The sequence below is a fragment of the Staurois parvus genome, unplaced genomic scaffold (genome assembly GCF_062004578.1).
Source record: "Staurois parvus isolate SC_StPar_1 unplaced genomic scaffold, SC_StPar_1.0 ptg000634l, whole genome shotgun sequence".
NCBI classification, from domain to species: Eukaryota; Metazoa; Chordata; class Amphibia; order Anura; family Ranidae; genus Staurois; species Staurois parvus.
In genome coordinates, this window is record NW_028318430.1 from 15,847,178 (window position 1) to 15,864,713 (window position 17,536).

At 39.7% G+C, this 17,536-nt stretch overlaps 1 protein-coding gene across 1 annotated transcript in view; it reads left to right on the forward strand.

The window, feature by feature from the left end:
• Positions 1–17,536, forward strand: part of NALF1 (NALCN channel auxiliary factor 1) — a 548,100-nt gene that overhangs the window by 518,322 nt on the left and 12,242 nt on the right. The window contains exon 2 of the mRNA XM_089693604.1: positions 8,419–8,590. Coding sequence (XP_089549730.1) covers positions 8,419–8,590 — 172 coding nt within the window. The remainder of the gene's footprint in view (positions 1–8,418; positions 8,591–17,536) is intronic.

The window sequence follows — 17,536 nt, forward strand, 5'->3', positions numbered from 1 at the left end:
TCCATTTCCCCAATGTTCTTTTTGTGAAATGGTGCCCACATCTCTGCCTTCTTCCTGGACCACTGCTCTCCTCTGCAGACAACTTCTCTACTACAACCACAGGTAATCTTCTGTTTACCCTTTGCTTAGCTAGGTTTTGAAAGAGTCTCATGCATGTGTTATCACCATACTCAGGAGGAGTAGCAGAATGTATTTTGAGGTCTAATTCTTGCCCATGCTGTGTTTTTAGAAATATCTTATAAATTGACAACTTTGTGTAAAAAATAATTTTTTTTCACTTTCTTTCCACATTTTTCAAAAACGTGTGGGAAAAAAATGACACGTTCAAAAGACAAATTATGCTGAATAGACTATACGTTGGGGTGTTTTCTTTCCAAAATGGGGTCATTTTGTGGGTAATTTCATTGTCCTGGTGCTCCAGGGCCTTCAGAAATGTGATAGGTAGTCAGGAAATTAGATGTGTAATTTATGCCCCTAGAAAGCCTGATGGTGCTACTTGGATGTTGGGCCTCTGTATGTGGCCAGGCTGTGTAAAAGTCCCACACATGTGGTATCATTATATTCAGGACATGTATCAGAATGTATTTTGGGGTGTAATTCTTGGTATGTACATGCAATATGTTAGAAATGTCTAAATTGACAACTTTTTGCAAAAAAAAATGTTTTCATTTCCTTTTCACATTTTTCAAAAACTCCAGCAATTAAAAGTGTAATTTATGCCTCTAGAACACTTGATGGTACTACTTGGATCTTGGGCCTCTGTATGTGGCCAGGCTGTGAAAAAGTCTCACATATGTGGTATCACCATACTCAGGAGGAGTAGTAGAATGTAATTGGGGTGTAATCTACTAACAGCTAAAACCAATGGCCACTATTTCGTACTCTTACTAATTGACCTCTCTGCGGCTTTTGATATGGTTGACCATCCCCTCCTCCTCAAAAAACTCAACTCTCTTGGCCTCAGAGATTCTGCTCTCTCCTGGTTCTCCTCCTACCTATCGCAGCGCTCCTTCAGTGTTACCTATAACGCTGCCTACTCCTCTTCACTCCCTCTTTCCAAGGTTCTGTCCTTGGACCCCTTCTCTGCTCCATCTACACCTCCTCCTTTGGTCACTTGATAAACTCCCATGGCTTTAAGTACCATCTCTATGCTGATGACAGACAAATCTATCTTTCTACCCCTCACCTCACCCCTTCAGTCTCCACTCGCATTACTAACCTACTAAGTGACATATCGGCATGGATTTCACTCCACTTCCTCAAACTCAGTCTTTCCAAAACTGAGCTCTTAGTATTCCCTCAAGCCCATGACCCCTCCCCTGACTTCTCCATCAAGATCAATAACACAATCATCAGTCCCTCCCCTCATGCCGGGGTACTAGGTGTAATCCTAGACTTCCATCTGTCCTTTCAGCCCCAAATCCAATCGCTGTCCAAATCTTGTAGACTTCGCAACATCTCCAAGATACGCCCGTTCCTAACCTCGGAAACCACTAAGCAACTTATTCACTCCCTTGTTATATCTCGCCTTGACTATTGTAACTCCCTCCTCATTGGCCTACCTCATCGCAGGCTATCCCCTCTTCAGTCTATCATGAATGCTGCTGCCAGACTCATCCACCTTACTAACCGTTCTGTATCTGCCACCCCTCTCTGCCAATACCTCCACTGGCTTCCCGTTGCCCAACGGATAAAATTCAAAACACTAACAATAACGTATAAAGCCATTTATAACTCTGCCCCTAATTACATCACCGATCTTGTCTCTAAATATCACCCAAACTGTACTCTCCGCTCCTTGCAAGACCTCCTACTCTCTAGCTCCCTTGTCTCCTCCTCCCATACTCTGCTAACTTTTAGGTGATCTCTGAAAACCTATCTCTTCAGGGAAGCCTATCCTGCCCTCAGCTAATAATGGAATCTTATACTCTTCCAATCAGTCCACCCCCCACAGTTACTACCTTTTGTACCACTATCCCCTCCCTCCTAGATTTTAAGCTCCAAGGAGCAGGGCCTTCAAATCCCTCTTGTATTGAACTGTATTGTTGCTGTATTGTCTCCCGTTATATTGTAAAGTGCTGAGCAAACTGTTGGCGCTATATAAATCCTGTCTAATAATAATAATAATTGCAAGTATGCATATGTGTGAGAAATAACTTGTTAATATGACAATTTTGTGTTTAAAAAAAACTATTTCTTCATTTTCCATGAATTGATGGAAAAAATGACAACTTCAAAAAATTCAACATGCCTCTTATTAAATAGCTTGGACCATCTACTTTCCAAAAAGGGGTCATTTGGGGGGTACTTGTACTTTACTGGCATGTTAGGGCCTCAGGAAATTAGATAGACTGTCAGTGTATCAGGTGTGATCAATTTTCAATGATTGGTACCATAGCTTGTAGACTCTATAACTTTCACACAGACTAAATAATATATCCTGATTTGGGTTATTTTTACCAAAGAAATGAAGTAGTAAACATTGTGGCCTAAATTTATGAAGACAATTAGCTTATTTGCAATTTTTTTAATAGAAATGAAAAAAAAATGTTTTTTTAATGTTCGCCCCGTTTTTTTGCTTATTTCGCAAAAAATAAAAAACCCAGTAGTAATTAAGTACCACTAAAATAAAGCTCTATCTCTGTGAAAAAAATTATAAAAGTTTTGTTGAGATACAGTGTCGCATGACTGAGTAATTGTCATTCAAAATATGAGAGCACTAAAAGCTGAAAATTGGATGGGGGTCAAAGTGCCCTGTATTAAAGTGGTTAAAGTATCACAGTGCTGAATAGCAAAACATGCCCTGCTCATGAAGGGGATAAAACCTTCCAGAGATCAAGTGGTTAAAGAGCGCTGTTGGTGAAATGATGTAGGAGTTGGTATTGCTTACTTGCTTGTAAAGGTGTTTGCTCTAATACTGAGATTATGATTATAGCTTCAAAACCTGACCTGAGACAAATACACAAGAAAGTGTGGACATTTTAGGATCCAATGGCTACAGGATGTTTTCAGGTCAATGGCTTGCTAGGTAGGAAAGCCATGATCAAAATGAAAATCTCAGAATATGAACCTAAAAAAGACAGTTCCAACATATTTTAGCATATTTATATTTTAGTGTATATATATATATATATATATATATATATATATACATACAGTATATTAGAATCACTTCTTCAGTAAACAGTTCAGGACACTAACAGCAGATACTTGTGCTTATCTTCATCAACAGTATCCCTCCCAGTGACATTCAGGGTAGCTCTGGTAACCAAGGTGAACAGCTGGAGGGATCTCTTGCCTAGGGACACAGAGTGGCCACCCCATGGCATCTGGAATGTAGCATTTGGTGTGTTGCTCCTCATAGTAACTTTGTTTTCTGGAGAAGCTGCGTGCTGTTAGTCTGCTGCCAACACGCCAATGCTGACAGTGGAGGGCCACTCACCTGGCTGTAGGTCATTTGCTCAACTACCTCTGTCTCATCAGGTGCGGCCTCTCTGAACTGCTAGGGGAGGGAAAAAGAGAAATGTATTTTCCATGCTACTGTATGTCCAGGAACCCAGGGAGTTGTGTGAAAATCCATGTACATCTTAGGCCCATGCTGTCCTGATATTCATTTGCCAAATATCAGAGTCTCAAAGGCCATGAAAGGCATAAGGAAATTAGTTTTCAGTACCTCAATTACAATGGCATATTATTGTTTAGGCAAGTTTTTGCAAAGGACCTTCCCCCCAACTCCCTTACGCTCACTTTGTCTGTCCTTCCTTGCCACTCATCTCTGTTGCTGATGGTTCTAAAAATCAACCCTGACAATAACCCAGGGGCACAGTGACATCACTCCCTTAGTCGCCATTAGTTGCTAGACCTCAGTACTGTCACTGGAGAGCAGGTCACATGCTCCCTCATACCTGGAAGCTTTGGGTAGTATTGCCAGCTGCAACCGATGAAGGAGTGACGAGGGAGTGCAGACTAGCTGAGTAAAAGGATTTCAGGGGGGCCCATTGCAGAGACGCTGTCTTTTTACCCTGCATGGGTAAGGTGACATTGTATCTTTAAACAAGCCAAAAATATGATGAAGAAGCTTTAACCTTGCAGAGACATGTTGTGAGTAAGCCCAGAATATTCATCATCTGCCATTTGAATGAAAACCACATATTTAACTGCTGTGTCAATCTCTTTTTTAAAAGAAATATATTGTTACATATTTGAAAAGCATAGCTTGGCAGATCTCTGATTTGTACTGTATCCTACATGTTTGATGTCAACAAATCAAACAGAGTAAAGCAGTATAACACACAAAACATAAAAGGTAAATATTACCTCTTTGCTAAAGGATATACATAAATTCTGACATTTATATAACACACAACATGCAAAACTCCTCATTGTAGTCAAGAGCTTTTTAGTGCTTTAAGCAAGCTAGTTCCCAAAGGAAGAACACAATTTGCAGCAGTCACTGTCAGATTAAATCACATCTAGACTGTCTTGCCTTTCAGTGTTTTAATAATGACATATTTGTACAGAGTGTGCAGTTCATTTGTAAGCTTTGTACAGAAATATATTGTGGGGTATATGACATTATTCTAGGGATCTAACAAAACATTTGCAAGCCCAAAGTTAAAGGTGATGATCAGAATTCAGTAATGGCTTGGTGAATCATTGTCAAATACTGATGTTATTTAGGGAATATATTACAGTGGAATTCCAGTAAAATACTAACTAAACCTACTCCCACCATATTCTAAGCCTATTCTATCTCCCCAGTGAAAGGAAAGATCTGTATACTTACCTATTCTAAAGGCCACTCCAGTCCGGTCAAAAGAGCGGGTCCCAGCACCAGATTCAGTGTAGTGGAGGGACAGCTAACCATAGATGCCCCATAGTAAGCAAACGAGTGACATCTGATGACATCCTGACATCATCAGAGCTCTTTTGACAGATTCTCCTCTTCACTGAAGCTGGCCACTGGAGAAATCGTGTGGCCAGATAGGGTCTCCCTCAGCATAAGTAAGTATAAACTTCTTTACTTTACAGGGTAGTTATAAGAGGTTTAGAAAGGGAGTGAGAGTAGGTTTAGGCATAGTTAGTATTTGACTATACTTCCTGTTTAAGTATAAGTACCGGTATTCAAAAGCACTAATTAATCCTTTAAAATATGCTTGTCTTGACATTTTCAGGGTAAAAAAAAAAAAAATCAATCGGTCCACTTGGACTTTCTCATTTAGTCCCCAAATGTACTGGAATTAGGTTCTTAGCTGGACTTCTCAAATTGCCGTGGATCCAGGGAAGTTTGGTATCTCAATTAATGCAACAAATGAAATGGAAATGAACTAGTATCATTCATATTTGGTGTTTGCAACAGATGCAGGACTGCGAAGTTGTATATGTTGCACTCTTTACAAGTTTGCCCACTATTCATGTTGGGCGCTGTAGTGAATTGGCAGATGGTGCCACCATACAATAATATTAAAATGATGATCTTCAGCAGCACACCTTAGTATATTGATAATCTTGTTCTTTATTCACATCAAGCAACAGGCATCACAGGCTGTAATTATATGCAATAGGATCTCTTTCATCTCTAACCCAAAGACCATCCCTCTAGTGTGACAAAATACTAACTGTGTTCATAGCAACTAGTCCTATACTATTTATACTCATATATTTAATCAAAATATATTTCCAGAATTATAGTGCGAATAAGTGAATAAATACTGGGTAGCATGACTGTGCTATGTCCCTTCTGCATATGGACTCCATAGCATTCACATGGTCTGCTGTGTCTAAAGTTACACGCTTGGTCAGTTGATTTTCTTGATTACTAAACATAGAAACCATCTGACACAAAAATGGGCTGAAACTAGATTTACTTTGTAATGAATGTATTATAGTTACTGGGATCAAAAGGAAGGTTTGATGAACTGCTTACCTTTGTAGGTTTCCTGACTCGTACTCTGCCATAAATGCACATGTGGAGTGCATTCCTTTAACCAGGAAAGCATACAGTATATTGGAGCTGATATTAGTCATGTAATTTCACACTATCACTGATGTGATACAGTGTTCATAAAAAGATACTCAGTTTGACTTTTCCTCTATCTGTTGACTTTTGTGGTAAGATCATATGCCTTCAGTTTCACAATGTCACAAAAAATGATTTCTCTTTTCTTTGCATTTTGTCTTTGTGTTGTGTACAGGGGCGGACTGACCATTTGGAAACTCGGGCACTGCCCGAGGGCCCGGGGTCAGTAGGGGGCCCCATGAGATGCCCCTGGTTCCTTTTTCATAGGCTTTTTTGAGTTTGGGCAAGGACACAGGGGCCCCATGATCCCCTATTGCCCGGGGGCCCCATGAGTTGTCAGTCCGCCCCTGGTTGTGTATTTACTGTATCTGCTGTATACATTTTGCAAAGCTGGTTTTGGAATCTCATAGCATTCACAGGTCTTAGTTTAGATGTGGAACTCTGTACGCTTAATTGACAAGATCCTTTATGTACATTTACACACATCCTTCTGCATTGACTGTGTTTGGCCTTAGCTACAGTATATTGAGCTAAACTGAATGACCATAGTTGTTTATTTCTGACCAATAGAAGAGCAGCACGTGCACCAAACAAATATTGCTACCCAATATTGTTACTACAAAACACCCAGAAGTTAATATGTAAGAAATGGACCACGGACATATAAGGCCCCTAACAATGAATAGGCATTAGCATTGATCTTCTGGTGGCCACTAGAAAAGTGGCACATGAAATTAAACTGGTTGTAATGGACACATTTCTTTTGCTAGTTTTTATTACTGCTCTGACTGCTGGAACATAATGGATCAATATTGCTTTGTTTGTATCATGGTCTGCTGAGAAACCCATCCATGTGTAATCCAAATAATACTTAAGTATTTAATGTGAAATTGCTGAGCGTCAAAACAAAAAAGAGCAGCACTCATAGGACATGTATGTTGGCATATATTTGACAACAAGCTAGTTTTCATGATTTGAAGCCTGTGAGGGAGCAGATGGCAGAAAGTGGTGACTACCTGCTGCTGACAGGTGGTTAGCATAATATGGTTGCTATTACTTGACTGCTGCACCCTGGAAGATACTTATTGTGGGTCTAGGCTCTGCTGGCTATAACATCACAGTACACAAATGAATACATAATGCTTTGTATGCAATGTTTGGATTGCTGAAGTAATGTTTATATTGTATTCACAGTTTCAGCATAAGCATACGTTGGAGAATTTGTAAACTTGTGCTGAGAATAGCATTTTATCACAAAATTAATGTGCCATTAAATAATATCGAAAAAACAGCCTTTCATAGAACTATGGGTCTTTAATATGATATGAGCCTACATTCTATAAACACCACAATATGGGTGTCAAAAACAGGCATAGTAGCTAAATACATATTGGTGTGGTAAGGTGCTCACTTTGCTTTTTTGATTTGCTGTATCAATTTGAACTGTGGCATCTGACCTTATTTTACAATGCAATCCAGTCCATTTGAATTGATCCTAGCTGAATGTGAGGCGACAGGGTTTGGATGCATTTCTTCTTCTCGTGCTATATGTTATTTTCTGAAGAGCAAATCAGTAAAATCGTGTTGATTTTAGTAGCTTCCCTTATAGTGTAAACCTTATAGCCACTCTCCACTTTTCTGGAAATTGTGATATCATTAAGCAGCACTGCAATCAAATCAACACTGAAAACCGTATTCATTATCTGTCTTGTTCCTTTATGTTTATGTGGGCTCTTATCCAGGGTAATTTATGGGAAATAATTACATTTGCTTGTTGTGGGGTATTTGTAGACACACAGGACCTGAGTTACGAAAACACAAACTGAGGCGAAGTCCCTTTCACATGTCTATAGTTATGGTTACAGCCCTTCATTTGCCCACTTCATTGACTGCCATTTCACCTTTTACTGCCATTTTTTTAAATATAATATTTTTGGAAAAGTGGAGCTATACTCTAATTGTGAATTAAATTTTAATTATTTGTGCTGAATGACCATAACTGCTTGTTATGCTTTGTCAGGGACTGTTGGTATCGGTATGTTATGTGGCATACTTCCAATGGCCATAGAGTCTCCTGTGTAATATGCAAAATAAATGTGGATCAAACAGTTGCACTGTAGTAGCCATTAGACTCATTAAATTAATGGATATGCAGTATCTGTTGCACTGGCATTGTATGTAGACTAATATATCATGTAAATTAGCTGATATTCCAGAAGAGAAATACAATTAGTTAAAGCTCTAAATTGCACAGTGGACATGTCAAAATAATGATTATTATAAATCCCTTGTGTGATGATTACTTATCGTTTTTAAAGCTTAGCTGCATTAATGTATTTATAGTTAAAGTAAACAAAATAAATTGCTATATAACATTACCTTTTTTTTTTCCTTTTCAGACTGTCTATAAGTCCTGGCTGTGTTCCCAGTATTTTCAAGTTACACAATTCGAATGCAGTAGCAAAATTCCTTGCAAGCAATACTGTTTGGAGGTTCAAACGCGGTGTCCGTTTATATTACCAGACAACGATGATGTCGTATATGGTGGACTATCAAGTTTCATTTGTACAGGTAAGATACACTTACTTAAGCCCTAAATGAATAAAGCCATTCTAACTGATGACCCTTTTATTTTTGCAAACACTAATTGCCCTGCTAGACCTCATACTTTAGCACTGCTGTGCAAAATGTGTCAAGGCATTTTGTGAATAATCATTTTCATCAGAATGATGCTTTGAACAAAAACACACTGGTCTCTGCATCTGGCCATGAATTAATAATTTATTTTATACTCTGGTATACTATTTATAATTTCTATTTCAATGGTTTTTATAAATTTTTTAAACAGTATAAAACAGAGACAATAAAACACGCCCACGCAGGGGCTATCAATTGCACAGATAAAAAAAAAAAAAAAGCAAAATAAAAAAAAGGAAAAACAGTGCTCTAACGCCAACAGGGCAAAAGGTACGCCCACGCAGGGGCTATCAATGGCACATAAGGTACAAAACATTAATGTAACTGACTATAACAACTAAATGCAGCTGTCCAGTCACACCAAAAACAGAGAGAGAGAGAAAAAGGAAGAAAGAGAGAAGAGAAGAAAAAAAAAAGGGGGGGGGCAGAGAGCAGGGATCCAAGAGCGCCAATACTGAACGCCATTACATCCCCAGACTAGCCGGGGGGGAGTGAGGGAAAGGCATATTGCAACCACGGCTCCCATTTTTTCAAACATTTACATTGGGAGTCATTGCGGATACTCGACATCTGTTCGTTGAGCATCATAGTGGTCACACGATCCCGCACCCCCTGAAGAGGGACAAACGGACTCTTCCAGGCCTGATCAATTGTTCTAGTGGTGGATAAAAACAGATAGGAAGCCAACTTCTGCTAGTGAGCCAAGAGGCCCGGTATGGGGCAATGAAGCAAAGCATACCGAGCATCCCGGCGTATGGAGAGATGGAACAAGGTGAAAAGGAGGCCAAACACACAAGACCAAAAATGAAACAGTCTCGGGCATGACCACCAGATATGCAATACATCTCCACGATGGCCACAACCCCAAAAACATTGATCACTACAGGCACTATTTATAATTTCTTATACTATTACAGACAGGCAAAGGCTAAGGCCGAAGCTAGTACTAGTGGGGATTTGTGTTGGTTCCCCCAAGCAGTGGTAGTTTTTCCATTGAGTCTGTTATTTATGGGAGTTTAGGAGCAGCAGCATCCCTATTTCCCTCAGGAGATGTTTTTTGTTTTAGTTTAAGAAAGTAATGATAATGTAAATTAATATTACATATACAATATAGCGGTATTGTATATTATAAGTGATACTGATTAGTAACATTGCTTTTAGTATAAGCAGTTTCCTCTGTTATTTTTGCAATGCAACAAAGGAAAATTAAAGGGATTATCTAGTATAGCATTAAAAACAATACTTGCTTCAGACTTATTTAATGCTGAAGCTCATTATTCTTAGTATCCATTTACATCTAGGGCAGCACCAGTTATGTAGAGCTGCCTTGCTTTGATACTATATAACAATATACGTAAATATTTAGTTCAATAATGTTTAATTATTTTGTACTGAGGTGCATGTGTGAATGATACACCCTGATAGGCAGCCTATTATGTTATGACTGATATGACCACAGATTTTCATGGTAACACTTTTCTATATCTTTCACATGAATTTGATGCAATATTAATCTTTATTTTTTCAAACCTGCAGGACCAAATAAGAAAGTCTGATTAACTGAAAAAATGGCAATGCTTTTCCGTCTTGATAATATGCCTTTTATTTTTAATAACCAGGCTTAGAAGTGCAATCAGTACCCAGTTTAGTTTGGAACCCCCAAGGCCGATTTTATTGCAGCACCCCATGACAATATCAGTTGTTTAAGTCATAAAAAGGAAATAAAGTTATTATGAATTCAAGTTAATGTTAATATATTGTTGTTTTATTACAACTTGAGCACATGGGAAATCAAAGTAAAAACAAGGGACAGTTTGCCACGTGTTGGAATTGTCCTCCCTCAGTCCTGACTATTGCACACTTTCCTATAGTCTAGGCCTGGACAGGGGCGTATTTACCACAAGGTAAACAAGGCACTTGCCTAGGGCAGCATTTTTCAGGGGGGCAGCACTTCCCCCCAAAAAAAGAGATGTAAGAAAGGACATGCATGCCATGGGAACCAGGTGGGATCTGAGAGAGGCTGCAGGCTGCTTGATGGTGTATTTAGAGCCTGACTCTCATTCCCGGGAGCTGTGAAGATGGGTGTCTTTCTTTTTATCACTGGGGGGGGGTTAGTAGAAGGCTCTGACAGGTGGGGGGCAGGGGTGTTGTTTGTCAATGTCAGGCTCTCTGGTCGGTGTCCGTGGGGCAGACAATTTTTGTGTTGCCTAGGGCAGCACAAAACCTAAATACACCACTGGGCCTGGGTGTACCATGGTATTTGTCACTAACATCAATTTTCACAGATAAAGTACTGTGCCATCAAAACATTCTACCAAATTAGTTTAGCAATTTCAGGAGAGTGATTCAAAAATAGTAGACACTGAATGATTAATCTTGCTCTGAGCACTAAACCTCTTGACCATTATTCACAAATATTTAACCTGTTTTATACAGTGGGGAAAAAAGTGTAAGAGTACAGGTGCAAGAAGACTTTTCACTGTGATCTTTTTTTAATGAATGGAGGGGCAATCTAATGTTATTGTAATTGTTGCAGTCTTTCTTTCACTGTAAAATGGAGCAAACAGGCACTGCTTGGGGAGATGACAACTTTAAATGATGTTGCTGTTAAAGCATTATAATTACTTTCTTGTACAGCAACATCTCCAAAGCTGCTATTGAGCATGTTTTTGAACAGTGTAGTTCTGGTCTTACCAAGTGACTGGTTACTCTTCTCTACTATTTTCCACATGGTAGCTACTTTAATATGGTGTGGTGTAGCATCATGTTAGGGGTGATGATAGGATTATGAAAGATCTGTACTACTCCTGGGTGTTACAAATCTAAGGGTCCATAGCAAAAAATTAAATGGAGCTTCCATCCCTGTTGCACCCCCCCTCCTTTCCAGTCATCTAATTTTACACTGCTAATGAAAGGTTAATTTTATTTCTGGTGGACAATGACCTATATTGACAACTATTATACCTTCTGTATACTTGTGCTCCCTGTTTTGACTTATACACTTATATATGCTGTCTTAGCCCTTTTACCTTCATTTCAAGTGGAGAACCCACCCCCCAAGTAAAAGCCCCATGTGCATTGATGGCCAGAAAAATACTGCACATCTCTGGTCAATGTTATTGTGCCAGTTACCTTAGTCATTAATGTAATAACCCCAGTTCTATTGGTGTTCAGTGTATACAGTAATCCCCCTATAGCATAGGTAGAGACTGTAAAGGACACTTTCAGTTCTGGTATTCATATACCAGTCAGTCATCAATGTGATAACCTTGAGTAAGGGTTTTCAAGTGCTAAACACATCCAGGTGTTTATACTGTAATTGATGATTAACTGTTTCTCCCTTGTAAGCTGTTAATAAACTCATGATCGGGTATTCGAGTATTACATTTTCTGAAGATACTATAGCATTTGCACAGTAAAAACAATTTTGACTTGGCTCTTGAAATACTCAAATGTATACAGTATATATATATATATATATATATATATATATATGCAGAGAGAGAGAGTATTTCTTCCATTTACTACATTTTTGTATTCATTAAAAATATAATAATCAATTTACTTTCTTATATTCTATCCTCTATATATGTGGCAAAAGCCACATTTTGCTTAAATTGTAAGATCAGATTCTGGCGCCACTCTCTGACAGGGATAGCTGGGTTAGAACAGTCACTGAACAAAATCACATATTTTTGGCAGGTAAAGCAGGTCATACTTACTTATTCAACTGTGCATTTAGCCTTTTGCATTACTTCCATTTTATTGTATTATAATTATTCATCCATTAAAAAGTGATGAGGAAGCAAAATCTGTATGTATTGAAGAATGCCTCATGTGCTGAGTGCTATGGACAAAAGACCATCTTGCCACCAACATGACTGAGACACAAAACAGATAAATGCTGCTGACTAAATTCTGTTCTGGCTGGTGTATATGAAAAACTAAAACAGGATGTGAAAGAGTAGTTTCGCTGAATAAACTCTTAAACAGAGCTGGACAAATTCCATGACCCAGATAGCAAATACAGCTTAAAAAATACAATTTATTATCAATAGAAGCACATAGACCTTGGCACATAAAACAGCCTGCTGTTTCTTAGATCAGGTTGATCTGTCACTGTGGTCTACATTTATTTGTCCCTATACCCAGAACTAAAAGGTTATATTGTGAACATCGTATAAAAGAGCTTTTGATAATATGTAAACATGTGTACACAAATGCAGTTATTTAGCATTTAAATCTGAACTCCAGGTGTTTCTAAAAGTTTACCTAAACTGCAAGGGTTAAATACTCTTTTTGTTTAGGTTGGTTAGAATAAGCACAATACTGATCTAATTCATTGCTCCCCTGTCAATCGGCAGTCTTCTTCACTCTCTGACACTCTTTGGATGTGACGGCACTCTTGGTGTCCTAATGTACAATGTAGGACTGCTGGGGCAGCACCATAGCAACTACAGATTGAAAAAAGAGGTTAAGATGGCACCATCCTTGGCAGATAAGAGTATAGGAGAGTTTATTTCTGCTTTGATAATGAATTTATTGCTTTGCACTGCATAGCACAGATTCATTTTAACCACTTGCTGCCTGCTAACAGTGCATATACTGCTAGTGGGAGTCACAGCCAGGCCATGTGACATACTGGTATGTCGCCTGGCACACTCACACTAGCGGGTCTGTGGTTACGCCAGTGAATGGCTAGGTTATCATGTGTTCACTATGACCAATCATAGCAATCAAATGATTACAATGTAAACTAAACAGTCATGAATGTTTTCCATTCATGACTGCTTGCTTAGTGTTGTGAAGTTGTAATTGGCCCACAGCTATCACATGGTACCTGACACCCTGTTCCATGTGATTAGCTGCAGCATGTCAACAGAAAGCAAGCTGTCATGAATGGCTTTCCATTCATGACAGTTAACTACTGCTTATAACAGTGATCATGGCTGTTCTAAGCAATAACAGTGTTGAAAAATCCCTGATTACAACCCCCCCACCCCCTTCCCTAGAGTAGTACAGTGTTGTTATGGTGACACTGAACTGCTCTGATGACAGGATGTAAAAAAAAAAAAAAAGAAATAAAAGCTTAAAAAATTTAAACTTTTTTTTTACATGCTGTCACCAGTCAGTATCCCTAATCACTACCATGCCAGTCATATGGTGCAATTGTACTGCTCTGGTGACAGTATGTAAAAAACATTGAAATAATTGTGGGGGAAAAAAATAAATTTAATTTAATTTCTTCATTTCACAAAAAACTGCTAAAAAATGTAAACTTCTAAAAACTTGCAATGCCTCTTACTAAATACCTTGGACTGCTTATTTTCCAAAAAGTGATGATTTGGGGGGGGGGGCATTTTAAGGCCCTCAAGAAATGACATAGGTCATCAGTACATCAGGATTTATCAATTTTCAAATATTTATACCAAAGTTTGTAGATTCTATAACTTTCACACAGACTAAATAGTATACACTGATTTTTTTTTACCAAAGAAATGTATTAAATTACATGTTGGCCTAAATGTATGAATACATAATATTTATTTGCAAAATTTTAAAACAGAAAGTAAGAATTTTTTTTTCAAAATGTTTGGTATGTTTTAATTTATATAGCAAAAATAAAAAACCCAGTGGTGATTAAATACCACCAAAAGAAAGCTCAATTTGTGTGAAAAAGAATTATACAAATTTCATTTGTGTACAATGTTGCATGAACAAGCAATTTCCAGTTAAATTAGCACAGTACTGAATAGCAAAAACATGCCCTGGTCATGGAGGGGGTAAACCCTTTCGGAGGTTAAATGGTTAAGTACAGACTTTACTGTTATAGTTTGTAATAGTACGTGAGCAGGAACATTTTAGACAATATCTTGTTCCACTAACAGCTTAGATATTGTTCCAACACTCATAAAGTCCCAGTGCTACAATTCTACAATTCTTATTTTTTGATTGATACACCTCCTTCAGTTGAGTTATACATCACATTTCCTGCATTCCATTATTCCTTTATAAAATGTCAAGTCTAACAGAAATACAGCCTCATGCTGGGTTGGAAATAATCCCATGGTCCAGTTTGGAATACAAATGAAGGATTGAATATATACCATATATATATATATTCTGTATATATATATATATATATATATATATATATATATATACACAGCATATAGTGATTGTGCTGTAATCCAGGTAGTCTACTTTAGTAAAATAGTAATTACTACCAGCTGTGCCTTGCAAGTTTTTTCCTTAAACTCCTAATTTTCCTAACTTGGTAATCTAGAATTTTTAACACATCAAGATACACACTAATCCTTCCATAGGTAAAAGAAGATATTGTCTTTTTTTGACCGCTGGTCTTTATGGAATTGTATTTTAATAATGAAACCACTCTTATGAACCCTTAATGAAGTAATCCACTAAACCTCAAAAAAAGTAACAAAAAGAAGGTAGCTCTTGATCATCACATTATGTTAAATATAATGATTATAAATAAAAGGCAGTTTTGGCAATTCACTTCATTGTCACCTTTCCTGCAGTACAGCAGTCTCAGATACCGTATATACTCGAGTATAAGCCGAGTTTTTCAGCACATTTTTTGTGCTGAAAAACGGCCCCCTCGGCTTATACTCGAGTCAACGTCTGCAGATGGCTCCCCCCCCTTCCAACAGAAGGGAAACTACGGTAAGTACAGGGGTGGGCAGGGGGCTGCTGTCTCTTACCTGGCTCCGGTCCCACGACGATCCAGTCCAGGAAGTGCGGCTGCTCCTTCATTCGGTCCGTCCACTTTTTTTTCTTCGGCTGCTCGGCTCCGCCTTCTCACCGGTGATTGGCCGCCAGAACTGTAGCTCAGGAAAGGCACACAGGCGGCCAATCACCGGCGAGGAGGCGGAGCTGAGCGGCCCCGCGAAAATCGAGTGAAGGAGATGCAGGTAAGTGTGCCGTGCTTAGGTTCTGCTGCAACCACATATGCTGGCTGCAGCAGCACCATACTGGAACAGGGGTCAGCAAGTGTCAGTGGGAGGAATAGTGCCCCATCATTGGTGCCACTGATACCAATAATGGGGCATTATTCCTCCCACTGACACCAACGATGGGGCACTTTTCCTCCCCCCCACTGACACCAATGATAGGGCACTATTCCCCCCCCCCCACTGACACCAATGATGGGGCACTATTCCACCCCCCACTGACACCAATCATGGAGCACTATTCCACCCCCCACTGACACCAATCATGGGATACTATTCCTCCCCCCCACTGACACCAACGATGGGGCACTTTTCCTCCCCCCCACTGACACCAACGATGGGGCACTATTCCTCCACCCCCTCCACTGACACCAATGATGGGATACTATTCCTCCCACTGACACCAATGTTGGGACACTTTTCCTCCCACTGACACCAATGATGGGACACTATTTCTCCCACTGACACCAAAGATGGGGCACTATTCCACTGACACCAATAATGGGGTGCTATTCCCCCCACTGATACTAATGATGGGGCACTATTCCTGCCACTGATACCAATGATGGGGCGCTATTCCTCCCACTGACACCAATGATGGGGCGCTATTCCTCCCACTGACACCAATGATGGGGCGCTATTCCTCCCACTGACACCAATGATGGGACACTATTCCTCCCACTGACACCAATGATGGGGCACTATTCCTCCCACTGATACCAATGATGGGGCACTATTCCTCCCACTGATACCAATGATGGGGCACTATTCCTCCCACTGACACCAAAGATGGGGCACTATTCCACTGACACCAATAATGGGGTGCTATTCCCCCCACTGATACTAATGATGGGGCACTATTCCTGCCACTGATACCAATGATGGGGCGCTATTCCTCCCACTGACACCAATGATGGGGCGCTATTCCTCCCACTGACACCAATGATGGGGCGCTATTCCTCCCACTGACACCAATGATGGGACACTATTCCTCCCACTGATACCAATGATGGGGCACTATTCCTCCCACTGATACCAATGATGGGGCACTATTCCTCCCACTGACACCAATGATGGGGCGCTATTCCTCCCACTGACACCAATGATGGGACACTATTCCTCCCAACGACACCAATGATGGGGCACTATTCCTCCCACTGATACCAATGATGGGGCACTATTCCTCGCACTGATACCAATGATGGGGCGCTATTCCTCCCACTGACACAAATGATGGGGCACTATTCCTCCCACTGATACCAATGATGGGGCACTATTCCTCCCACTGATACTAATGATGGGGCACTATTCCTCCCACTGATACCAATGATGGGGCACTATTCCTCCCACTGATACCAATGATGGTGCACTATTCCTCCCACTGACACCAATGATGGGGCACTATTCCTCCCACTGACACCAATGATGAGGCACGATTCTTCCCACTGGTGTTCCCACCCTCGGCTTATACTCGAGTCAATAGTTTTTCCCAGTTTTTTGTGGTAAAATTAGGTACCTCGGCTTATATTCGGGTCGGCTTATACTCGAGTATATACGGTACTTCTTCCACTTTCTCAGCCTTTTGATTCTAAGATCAATCCATGCATTTAATCATTCAAGTGCAGCATCAACAATGGCTTTAAGGAATGTGACACTTTAAGGGGGTCTATTTATGTGTTTTAACCAAGATGTACACATTTCTAATCTGGATGTTAAGTGTGAAGCTTAAGTAAAATTTGTGTGAATCCTGTGTGAAAAAAAATGTATAAATAGACCCCCTACTGTGCCTGCTTCTATGTTGCACTGTAACTTGCCAACACCTTGCTGAACTTGTGATGTTCTGCAG